The sequence below is a fragment of the Cnephaeus nilssonii genome, assembly GCF_951640355.1.
Source record: "Cnephaeus nilssonii genome assembly, chromosome: 8".
In the NCBI taxonomy this organism is placed as follows: domain Eukaryota; kingdom Metazoa; phylum Chordata; class Mammalia; order Chiroptera; family Vespertilionidae; genus Cnephaeus; species Cnephaeus nilssonii.
The window spans coordinates 28,747,285-28,760,059 of NC_137079.1; the positions used below are offsets into that span (position 1 = coordinate 28,747,285).

General features: G+C 47.5%; 1 protein-coding gene across 4 annotated transcripts in view; it reads right to left on the reverse strand.

Moving 5' to 3' along the window:
• The window catches only part of TFDP1 (transcription factor Dp-1), a 48,322-nt gene that overhangs the window by 9,914 nt on the left and 25,633 nt on the right, over positions 1-12,775 (reverse strand). For 3 of the 4 annotated variants that reach the window (XM_079779305.1, XM_079779306.1, XM_079779304.1), the window contains exons 4-6: positions 5,850-5,959; positions 1,709-1,830; positions 214-379 (exon numbers count right to left, since the gene is read on the reverse strand). In XM_079779305.1, coding sequence (XP_079635431.1) covers positions 214-379; positions 1,709-1,830; positions 5,850-5,959 — 398 coding nt within the window. The remainder of the gene's footprint in view (positions 1-213; positions 380-1,708; positions 1,831-5,849; positions 5,960-12,775) is intronic. The other variant, XM_079779307.1, reaches the window with a different exon arrangement.

Consider the following 12,775-nt stretch of genomic DNA (forward strand, 5'->3'; position numbering starts at 1 on the left):
TTTCTGCAGGGGGAGGTCGCCCGGCAGGCAGAGCCAGAACCACGCACAAAATCATTTAGGGATAATGGGGCATCATATCTGCAAATGGGTCAGAAAAAAATTCCTTTGTACTGTTCTCGGACCTTTCTGTATATATGAAGTTGTCTCAAATGATAACACAGTGGGCCGTCCAGTAACTCCTGGCCGCCCCATACCCACACCACACATACTTACGGATTCGTTTGGTAAGATGTGATTATCGGCGGCACTGAACTCCGCGACCAGCTCGTCGGCCACCTCATTATAGGACGTGGTTCCCTTCCTCTGCACCTTCTCACAGACCTTCATGGAGAAGTGCCTCAGGCCCTTACCGTTCTTCTCGCCTTTCCTGTTGCGTTTCCTTCAAAAATACAAAGGAGAAGTAATGCCCTTAGCATTCTTAGAGGCAGCCTTGAATTAAGACACCTAAAAGGGTTAACAACCTATACAAGGGCCCGAGTCCTGCAGGTGCTGGAGCTCCTGCCACAGACGGCAGGGGAACCTGGCTCCGTCTCCAAAGAGTACACTCGGCACCACCAATGGGTGTCCAACGTTTCCTTTCTCTCTTCAGAGGCCAGACCTCACGTCTGTATCTTCAACTCTCAGGGAAAATGGGGCAGACACCCAAAAGGATGGGACCCAGTATATATCTGATGGGTATCAATACACTAAAATATACTAATTGCTTCTTAAAATAATGTCCATCAACATCAGGAATTATGAAAATTTTACTGCAAATTTAGGACTTTTTAGGGCAAATTTAAGCTAACAGACAAGGGGAATGCTGAAGAACGGAGCGTGCTTCAGATTAGGAGTGAACCCAAATGTCTGAACTTTAAGTCACCACGTCAAGGAAAAGGGTGGTTCTGAGTTTCTAACTGGATGAATTTGGGGACTGATGATTTTTGCTTGAGAACCAAATGACATGATTTTATAGCTTTGTCTCTTTGTTAGTTTTTAAAGAAAGTCGCAAAGCTGACCTTCAAATAAAACTGTCCTCAAATTGGTTTGCTTTAGTGGAAGAAAGGATCAAAGTGACAGTGTGGTGGGGCCGTCCGATGGGACTAGCGCCATGAAAAGGCAGTTCCATGTGGCTGCAGCGGGTGAAGCTGCTGTGAGTCCATCACATTTACACATCATTCCCTGAAAGCTACTTTCCAGTGCAGACAACGGAAAGTGTCAGGGTTACCACTGTGCTGAAAGGTCAGCTCCCTCCTCTTCTTCCCCCAAAAGCTGACCACACCTTATAGGGCAGCACAGCCATCATCCCAACTACAGGGGGGCAGCTCTCCAGCCCGTCAAGGTATAACCATCACCCCAAAACTACTGGGGCAGCTCTCCCGCCCTCCACAATATAACCATCACCCCAAAACTACTGGGGCAGCTCTCCCACCCTCCACAATATAGCCATCACCCCGAAACTACTGGGGCAGCTCTCCCGCCCTCCACAATATAACCATCACCCCAAAACTACAGGGGGGCAGCTCTTCTGCCCTTTACAGTATAACCATCACCCCGAAACTACAGGGGAGCGGCTCTCCCGCAGCCTGACCTCCTTTATGAGGAAAAGCGTGCCTTGACTACACATCTCTTCTGGGCACACATGGGACATTTAAAATCCTCTGGCATGACGTTCAGCCCCTACGGCCACAGAGAGCTAGGGGGTTACAATTCTAGGCAATGTGCTCACCCGGCAGACCAAGGTGAGGGGTCTGAAGGCTGGTTCTGTGAGACAAAGTGAGTGTTAGGGGTGTGTGGGCTTCCTACCACGATAGTGTTTGGCGCTGCAGGTCTCTGAGGCGTACCAATTACCTACAGTCAAAAAAGACAATTCAGAACACAATCAGAAATCTCCCACATATGACGCTGCCATTTTATCATTTCTCATTACCTACAGCCGCTGTTGAATGGCAATGACCACAGATATCAGAAAGAACAATGACAATGTGAGTAACCCAACAGCCGACCCTTTGAACTACGAAGATATGGCCACACTATTCTGAACGTGTCTTTATTTCCCTTCGTCAACCTCAGGCATCTTCTCCAGCTACACAACAGCAGCAGGAAACATCAGGCAGCACAAACAAGCCAGCAGAACAGCGTGCACCTCCGGGGCAGGTGCATTTAACCGTGGGGTGTAAATCACATATCCCAGGTACAGAATTCTGGGAGGACTCAGCACATTTCTATTTTTCCTCTTGTCCTCTTTTACTTCCCTTTTAGTGATATAGATAAGGATAAAAATCTATCCTTCAGGGGTACTAAAATGAGGCCAAAAAACAGAAAACAGCTCTCAGAAGAAAAGGAACACAAGGCGACTCTGGTGCCCCATTAGCTTGTCCGAGTGTGGGAAGCCCATCCCAATGGTAGTTTTCTGGGGGGATCCCAGGCACCCCAAAAAGCACAGGGCAGGGGAAAGGGAAACGATCAGCATTGGGAACAAAGGCAAGGAGTCTCAATGCCCACAGCATAGCCTGGGACAAGCCCTTGACTTGGGGTGCCCGGGCCGACATGCCCCTCATTGGCTGTCTGAGCACCCAGCACCCATCTCTTCACCAAAGGAAGGGAAACCTTGCTTCATCTTTTAACAAGCACTTAGAACGTTGGTCCTATCCATTAATATTCAAATATTAACTTGGGGAACATAGAGACATTGTACAGCCAAGTAAAATTCCAACTTTTCTGGCAATAACTGTACGAACTCATTTATAATATGTGGAATCTAAAAGAATAAATAAACAAACAAACAAAAACACTCAAGCTCAGAGGTGGAGGGTGGCGGAGGGTGATGGGCAAAATGAGTGAAAGAGGTCACAAGGTACAAACTTCCAGCTATAAAATAAATGTCATGGGGTAATGTACAGCACAGTTAGTAATACTGCATTGCATGTGTGAAAGATGCTAACAGATCTTGAAAGCTCTCATTACAAGAAAAAAATTTATAACTATATATGATGACCAATATATAGACTTATGGTGATCATTTCATAGTGTATACAAATATCAATTCGTTATGTTGTACACCTGAAATAATATACTGTTGTATGTCAATTATAGCTCAATAAGTGAAATCTAATTTCAATTTCTTCAATACTGTTGTCTGACTCTCTCTAAACTGATAAACTGGCCCGGAAATCATTGAGAAACACTTTCTGAGTTACTACACAGCGACCTGATGTCATTGAACATGTTAACATCAGGCACCGAATGCTAGGGCAGCCTCACCCGAGGGCAGAGGGTGAACTGTGGCCTTAGGGACTTGCTGTGGCTGCCACCGGGCTATTTTAAGCTGGACGCTCCTTCTAGTCCCCTTCTTAGCGGGATAAGTGTGTTACCTGCAGTGGCCCCGGGACAGCTGACCCGGCACTCTGTAAATTATCCCTAAGCCCAGGTCACCTGTCAATGTTAATGATCCACAAAACATGGAAAGAAAAAGAGCTCAAGTGAATGTCATTCTTTTAATTCACATTTCCAATGATAAGCGCTTCATCACAGTGTTTTTCAAACTGTAGATCACCCTCACTCAAAAGCCATGAAGTCAAATAAATCAGTGAATTTTCTGAAAGATTAAACAGGATAGAGAAGATAACAAATCTCCCAGAGAGGAGGAATGCCTTGTGACACTTTTGTTTCTGTTAAACAGGTACGTGCATTTACCATTTATGGGGGGCTGGGTCATGGTGGAGAATGCACACCTGCTAAGGCTCGTGGTCCAGTTTGGGAAACATGGAGACCTGTCACTCACAGCACTTACCCAGCACATTTTCCTGGACCCAGTTGGTTACGCTCTCAGGAGAGTAGATTTAGGATGCCAGCACACCCCACGTGGGCGGGCACCAGCAGGACTTACTGGCCTCACGTGCTGCAGCTCCGCTCAGAAGAGGGCTACCTAACTTCAGGGTCAGTGCCCCACCGGACACTCGGGCGGGGCCCAGAGACGAATGCCCTCTCTACTGTCCTCTCCCTAACCTGCGTCTCTTCCTCAGACCAATTATTCTGCAATGAGAACAGAAAGCCAGAAGGCCAGGCACATAGCAAGGGCTCAGTAACTGCTCACTGTGAGAACAGCCTTCCTAATGATAGGACAGGCGAGCGAGGAGGGCTCCTTGCACTCACTGGCATCACCCACATCCTCGTGGAGGAGTGGAGGCCAGCAGCACCTGCGGGTTTTCTCTCTTTGCTTTTTTATTTTCACTGTTTTATATGGAGATTTTGCCCTATGGGGAACACCTCCATCTGGGCTGTGAGCCAAACACCCAGACCACCGATTAGGTGATGTGGAAAGATCTAACAAACCTCAGGTTACATTTTCACGCACATGAAGTTCAATGAAGTCTCACCTCTCATGTCAGAATCAGCCAGTCCTTTGTTTTTAATTCCTTGGTACATAAAGTTTTAAGAGACATTTGCAATGTGTAGGCTTTAATTCACAGTCCTGGGGTTTTGCAAAGGATAATTACCACTACTAGCTCCACCCAAAACAGCTTGATTCAAATCAGTGATTTAACTTTTGGACTGACAAAGTTTACGGTGCACCAACAGAAAATCTCCCTGTAAGTTTCTTCCCAACTATTTACACTTAATAAAAATAAGACTGTTGCCCTGGTTGGTCTGGCTCTCAGTGGATAGAGCATTGGCCTGCGGACTGAAGGGTCCCGGGTTCGATTCTGGTCAAGGGCACATTTCTGGGTTGCGAGCTCAATCCCCAGTAGGCGGCATGCAGGAGGCAGCCCATCAATGATTCTTCTCATCATTGATGTTTCTATCTCTCTCCCTCTCCCTCTCTGAAACCAATAAAAATATATTTTTTTAAAAAATAGAACTGTTCCTATAATTAATGACGTACTCCCAAGCTAAATTCTGCTATAATATACAGTACTTTAAAATATTAATTATAAATTAAAACATAAAATGGAATATTAGCTTATATCAAAAAGACATTTACTGAAAAACCATGATGTACCAAATGTGGTCTACATACTACTTGCTTTGAAAAAAAAAAAAAATCACAGCCATTTTGCTAAGCAAACATGGCCAAATTTTATTGAGGGGCTAAGTGACAGGGAGCAGTTATATACCTACCAAGGGTGATCACCCAGAAATGGGGGCCTGGGATGTGAACAAGCTCGGGTGGGTGGTAACACCTTTCTCTTCTCATGGGGGCGCATGGCCCAGGAGTAGGAATGACTTCAGCCTAACCAGAGTCACGGCGGGAAGAGGGGGGAACTGTTTGGTTGGTGGCGGGGGGGGCGGGGGGGCAACATGGGATCGGGGGTTCACACAGTCCCAGGAGAGCAGATCCACCTCTGGATCCCCTCCTGTAGAACTGGCAAGGGCGAGGACACACCTGTCACAATGTACCCTGATAGCCTGCATTGACCTAACCCCACGTGACCTGGACACGGACACCACCCTCGTTTCCCTGGCAGGTAACATCCGCCCCAAGGAGCGCCAGAGCCAAGGTGCAGCCAGCCCCCACACAACTCCATGCCACTCTACCTGAGCTCTCCGTGGCACACCTAAGAAACCTGCAGGGCAGATCCAGGATGGGCAGGGAGCGCGTAGCGACAGGGGAAGCTGCCAGGCCTGGGCTGAGTCCCACCGTCCACGCGCATAGAGGGGAAGGCCAGCCAGGAGCAGAACACAGAAGCGGGGGAGACCACCTGCGCTCTAACCACACGCTCCTGCGATCTCCGAGGAAGGCGACCGTCCCAGCACTGCGAGCATTCAACAGGAAACTGCGAAAGCAGACCTCACACTCCAGACTCCAAGCTGGAACCTAAGGGTCACTGTCCCGAACCCACAAGCCCACCCTACCTGGGGCCCCTTACCACTTGCTGTGTAATGTTGACATTGGATGACTGTCCGAACGTTTTTGGCAAGAGCTGCTTCCCAAGCGTGTTTACTGTGGAGGGGTGAACAGCTACTAAGGACACAACACCTGCAACGCAAGGAAACGAGAGGTGAGTTCTTTGCTGAATTAAGGCTACTAGTGAGTTTCAGGTCAATGATGCTCCTAATTAGAAAGTCCTTCCCCACTTTTACCATTTTAGATCTATAGACAAAAATACACACCTTTACCAGGCTTAATTCTCGATTTAAGGGGGCTGCATGGACACAACGGCTTGCTCTCCCTACAATGAGCCCCTCTCTGGAGCCGGGGCTCCGGTGCCCAGAGGTTTTATCACCAACCTGCCCCAAACCCCTGTCAGCCCATCCACAGAATGTTCTGGTGGTACTACAAGCTGTAGAGATAACAGCTCTTAAAAGGCTCTAATTCTATGACAATCACAGAATAGAATACGCTCAGGTGAGAGCTAAGCTGACTTCCGGGCCTTTACCACAAGAGAAGAGGAGAAACTCCTGTTCTGGTCATGCCTCGAGACCCTTCTGGTTTCCCTAAAGCAGACCAGCGGGGAGCCACCTATCCTCTCGGGGTTTGGAAGTGGTGGTTTTACGACCAGGCCTCACCCGGGGCCAGCGTGCCATTTTCCTTCATTTCCACCCAGTTCAGCATCATGACGACCTCCAAATAACTAGTGAGGCATCGTCTTCAATGTAGCCTGGCCTAAAGTTTCACTGAACCCTTTACAATCCATGCATTTTAAAGAACAGACCTCTTCAAAATTCAATAACCAATGAATTTTGCTGCTACATAAAAACACATTAATTTCTCTTTAATAACCGAAACTGACCAGCTGGCTAACATGAATATCTAACCAACAGAAACATATTTAAATTATTTTCTGTAAATAAATCTATCTGCTTTGAATTTTTTATTTTCCTCTAAGAATAGAGATCTGCAGGGTGGGGCAAAAGCAGGTCTACAGTTTTGAGTACACGAAACACAGTTTGCTCTTGTATTATTATTAAGTACTAGAGGCCCAGTGCACGGATTCCTGCATCGGTGGGTCCCTTGCACTGATGCACGATTGGGGCCGGGGAGGGATCGCGGGAGGGCTCCAGGGCATGTCCAGCCTGTCTCACCCAGTCCCGATGGGGCCTACCGGTCAGAGCATCTGCCCCCTAGTGGTTAGTGTGTTTCATAGCTACCAAACAGTTGAAACCGTGGAACGGTCACTTAGACTTTTATACATATAGACTAGAGGTCCGGTGCACAAAAATTTGTGCACTGGGGGTGGTCCCTCAGCCCGGCCTGCCCCCTCTCACAGTCTGGGAGCCCTCAGGGGATGTCCTACTGATGACTTAGGCCCGCTCCTATGCGGGAGGCAACCGGGCTGATCAGGGGAAGGCGCTGCCCCCATCACCCCACTGCTGCTGCCACTGCTGGCCACCGCGGCTGCCGGCCCTCCTCGGCCCTTGCAACCACTGCAGCTTTGTCTGGAAGACGTCCAATCTATCCAGTCTAATTAGCATATTACGCTTTTATTAGTATAGATTATATTATTTTCCATACAAACAACTGTATCTCTTAACAAAAGCAAACATTTTGAATATTGTTTGATATGTAAAAATATTTCAAAAGACAAAAATAAAGTTATTCTATTTTACACTGAGATTTAAAATACAAATATATTACTTTTCAGACTCACACATATAGATTAATAACAAATAAGTTTCTGAAATACTAAATTGATTCATTGAAAAAGGTAACATTAGTTTTGTTTTGTTTTAATATGCAAGTGATGATCTAATTTTCAGTGAATTTGAAGGAAGAAAAGAGATTGCAATCACTGCCAACACCAGCAGCTCAGGCAGTGCTTATGACATCATTGTTTTAAAGCTTACTTTGCACATCAAACTTATGGAAGTCAACACATCAATAGACAGGACCAGGCAGGCGGGCATCTTCTAGTGCTAGACCTGGTCCAGCCACATCTGCCACCCACTACACGGCACAACACATACCACCCCAGAACCACGGTTATTGTCTTTCCATAAACTAACAAGCTCAGAGCCCCAATCTGGGACTCCCGCTTTATGCCCCAGCTAGGGAAACGAGGAGTACTCTGGGGGGTTCAGGACAATGGCAGAGCTTCGAGGCAGAAGTGGGCTGGGGCCAGGGCCCCCTTCTTCCATCTGCTTGCCGACACTATCTGTCGTTCCCACCAGGCTTTCTCCCTTGTGTTTTTATTGAGAAACTCTTCAAATATAAAGAACTATTTTTGCAAACAGTCTTACTCCAGTACACCTAGAATTATTATTACCATTTTATTGTATTTGCTAAAGAGACTTGAGCAGTAGAGCTAACCTTACACTCCCAGACTGACCCACCTCTCCCCGACTGGGCCCTGTCTGCTCCCTGATGGGCCCCGCCTGCAAATATCACTGCCTGATGGATGCATTCAGTCCATTTTCATACTGTCCACATATGAATCCAAGAAAAATGTTTGTGTGACCCTTTAAGATTTAGAAAATGACATATATTCAAGGAATTCTGCAACTCTGTTTACACTGTTTTTGAGACTTATCCATAGATCTACTTGATTTCCTTCAATGCTGCGATGCTATTTCACCTATTAATACCTAGATGTCATACGAAAATATGTCAGTATGTCACTACTAAAACGCGGCAGTTAAATTGGGGGCCTCCCACTGCTGAGCAGGGGTTCCTCCCAGGCGTTTTCTCATGAAGATGTGCCAAGGTCCCAGATGGCCTTCTGTATTACAGGCTTCACCACAGTACCTCCACGTGGCTGTTCTGTGAGCACGCACGCACACACCCACATGCACCACAAACATATACATGCAAACACACACACCACAAATGTGTGTACACGCAAACATACACACACACCACAAATGCAAACACAAATACACCACAAATACGTACACACACCACATGTACACACACCCCCAACAGCCGGTGTTCCTCTCCTAGGCTTTTGCCAATTGCTGACTCAGTAAGACTTGTCACTTTTTGACAACCTCAAGAATAAAATGGTATTTCATTTTTTGTTTAATTTAGCGATAAAAATTAGAATGTTTAGCACATTTTTCTAATAAAGACTGCCACACGCAATCTATTTATGGGCGGATTAACATTTCAGTTACAAAATAGGTTAAATTATAATAGTCTAGGAATCTACTGACTAGAAATAATATTGTTTCAACTGTAAAATGTACTACACAGCCTTTTTTTAAAGAAACTCCATAACAAAATATTTTCAAATATAACATTATACAATGGAGAATTCCTTTCTTGGCAAAAAATTGAGTTAAGAATATACATGGTCTGCCCTAGCTGGTTTGGCTCAGTGGCTAGAGCATCAGCCTGCGGACTGAAGGGTCCCAGGTTCGATTCCGGTCAAGGGCACATGCCCGAGTTGCAGGCTTGATCCCCAGTGTGGGGTGTGTAGGAGGCAGCCGATCAATGATTCTCTCTCATCATTGATGTTTCTTTCCCTCTCCCTCTCCCTGCCTCTCTGAAATCAATAAAAATATATATATTTTAAAAAGAACATACATGGTCTGATTGCTATAACCATTAAAAGAAAAAGAATTCTAAAAATACTATAGAAGCATATTTTTGTAATTAGTAATCATATTCTATTATTATATACTGTATAGGTTTTTAAGATAAATTATGAAAGCATATGGTTTAGTGTTTTCTTGGAAATAATTTTAACCAAACATCTTGAAGTCTTGAAATCTAATGTTTTAAGAGTTACTATTTTGCCCACCATGCTACAAATATTTTGTTATATTAACATGACTAGACCGTGGCGACCCTGCGTGCTGCACCTTCACTGTCTGGCCCTGGAGCAGCCACAACAACCTTCTTCTCAGTTCTCGAGCACCGAGGAGGAGCCTCCTTCCTGGGCCATCACAGCAGCCACACCCGACCCACGCAGACATGCCGCTCATCAGCCAGCCAGGAAAACCAGGGAGAAATGGGCTCTGCAGGGGCCCCTCCGTGGATCCAAGCTGAGGTGTGCCACGGCCCAAGGGCTGCGCTCTGGCTGCATCAGCTGGGCCAGCCCAGAACCCGCATCCCAGGTGACTTCCATGCCGCCTCACTGTGTAGCAGCCCTTCTGCTCCCTGGCCAGCACTTAACTGAAGAACGGTCACCACCTCATGCCCAGGAGCAAGGCTTACAGGGCAGGATGTCACTACCGTGCTGTGAATGTCCTTTGGGTTACAACACAGGACAGGAGGAGAGAACAGGCTGATGCCTCTGTCCCACGTTCCCCCGGAAGGCAGCCATTGAGGGGCTAACCAAAAGTTCCGCCACTTCCTCCCACAACTGGGCTCCCCTCCCAACCACTACAGAGACCAGTTTGAATTTACCCACCGTGTGCGAGTGTGTGCAAGTGTGTATGTGTACGTGTGCACGTATGCCTGCATTTGGGAGGGTACAGTTAACACAGCTCAAGAATTACAAAATAACACTCAGGTTTCAGCCACACATCACTGGTAAATTTTCATTTTCCTACCTCAGAACCCTAAAGCTGGAAAACAGTACTGAAGCAGGGAAAATGACATTCGTCCCAGGAGAATGCCCGCTCACCAGTTAGACAAGGACAACGATGCAGGAAGCAATGTTCCGGGTTAAAGCAAGAGCACATGGAGATGGGCCCTACCTCCCAGGAGCTGAAGACAGTGACCTACACATGTCTAGCATAAGGGGCCTTAGAGCTCTTCAGAAAAAAGACAGGTTTATGTCACGAATCAATCAACAGGCATTAGAGCTCCCCACTAACAAGGTGCCAGGTGACAAAAGGTAGCATCAGAAACTGACAGAACAGCCCAGCTACCACAAACTGAAGTTACACTCAGCATGAAGAGGATCACCACACGTCAATGCATTGCGTGCATGGACACCGGGTGCAGAAAGTGTTCCCAAACTAGTAAGTATGCACTTTAACATACATTTACATGTCTAACTGCACTCTCAGGCACAGTTGCGGTTTTTCTCAGTGAGCACATATTATCTGGATAATAAATAAGTGTTCAGTTTGAAAAGGCAGGAAGCGTGATGAAGTGCAAACAGAGACCCAGAGTACAGAAAAAAGGGCACACTTGAGCTGTGGTCCAAGGTGAGGTCTGTGCAGGGGAAGGGCAGGGCGCAGGCTGGCAGGAAGGGTTGTGTGGGCACCTGGGTGGTGGGGGAAGGCTGCCTATGCACCATCACTGTTTGGCTGGAAGAGAAGATCCAAGCAAGAACCATGAGAAACAAAGTGAGAGGATCAGCCGGGCCCGGAACTCATCCAGGTCCAGGTGCAGGGAAGGGGCAGGGCCTTAGGCGACAGGCACAGCACCTTGGACAGACTCCTTCCAACCGTGTGAGGCCACAGGCACATGAAGCTGAAAACACTGACGACATCACACATTAGTGAGGATGCGGAGCAACTGGAAGCAAAACAATGCAGCCAAATATACATTTGCTCTGTGACCCAGTTTCCACTCCTAAGCGTCTGCCCAAATCACAAAGACAAACGTGCGTGCAAAGACTCACACAGTGTTACAGCCGTGAGCAAACAATCGGAAGCAACCCAGATGGCTGTCACAACTAAACTGCACCCAGAATTTACTGTCTAAAACTTTGCATCTGGACTCTTGTCTTCAGAGCCTGTGGATGCAAAGGCTGTGAAGTCGGTGCATTTCTCTGGGGGAAGTAGATTTTTGAGTCTCGCAGGGTGTAATGGTCAACTTTATGTGTCAGTTTGCCAAGGCACTTACTATTTCCCAGTTATCCAATCGAACACCAGCCTAGGGGCTGGTCTAGAAGCTCTTTGTGGACGTGGTGAGATCGACAAACGTAGACTTTAAGTAAAGAAGAACATCTGGATAAACCATCTAACCAGCTGAGAGCCTTGAGAGCAAAACCTGAGGTTTCCCTGAGAAGGAGTTCTGCCTTGAGACTGCAGCCCCAGCTCCTGCCTGTTTCCAGGCTGCAGGCCTGCCCTGCCCATTTCAAACTGCCAGCCCCACAGCACACAGGCTGGTGATTCCTTGAAACAAACCTCCTTCATATACAGACATGTTTTCCACCAACTCTGCCTCTCGAGAGAACTCTGGCTGGCACAGGGGTCTGGAAACACAGCAGCTTTAAGAAAAGGAGCGATCCAGGAGCAGGGTGGGCAGGGGGGCCGAGACTGGGAGTGGTGTGAGGATGAGAACCCCAATGGGGCAGGAGTGGCAGGGCCCAGAGCAGGGGCACAGTAGGATCCAGGTGCAAGGAAGTGAGTCAAAGCCAGAACTCCAATAGGAGCAGACGAGGAGGGAACTGGATGCTGGGTCTGGCCTCATCTGAGAATGTCTTGGGTTCTTAGCTGAGGGCAGCAAGGTTCCCAGGAAGTGGCAGTAATCAGGCGCTGGCCTGCTCCTGAATTCCCGGTGGGTGGGCATGAGAGCAATGGTGAACTAGTCCCACAGGTACAAGGTGCAGGGCAGGAGGCGAGGCCAGTCCCTGCCCCTGGATGCCCCAGCCTCTCTCCTGGCCTGGGCCACAGCCTTCTCCTCAGGACCATCCCATCCTTACTACCGAAACCTCCACAGTGAGAACCAGCCCCTCCTCCTTCACAATCACTCCAGAGAGACTGGCTCTCCAGGACATGCTGCTGACCACTTCCCTGGACTCCGGAGAGCTGTGGGGGGTCTGGGCCTTACTCACTGTGACCCCAAGCCTTTGCCAACTGCCCCTTGGGAAGTGCCCATGGTGACCACTGAATCAAATGACACCCCAATGTGTTGCTCACGGGGCTCTTCAAGCTCTTCAAGCTAATGAAATACTAATAAATAACCCAAAGTGAACAGTTCAAGTTAGTACAACACTGCTTAAAACTACCCTTA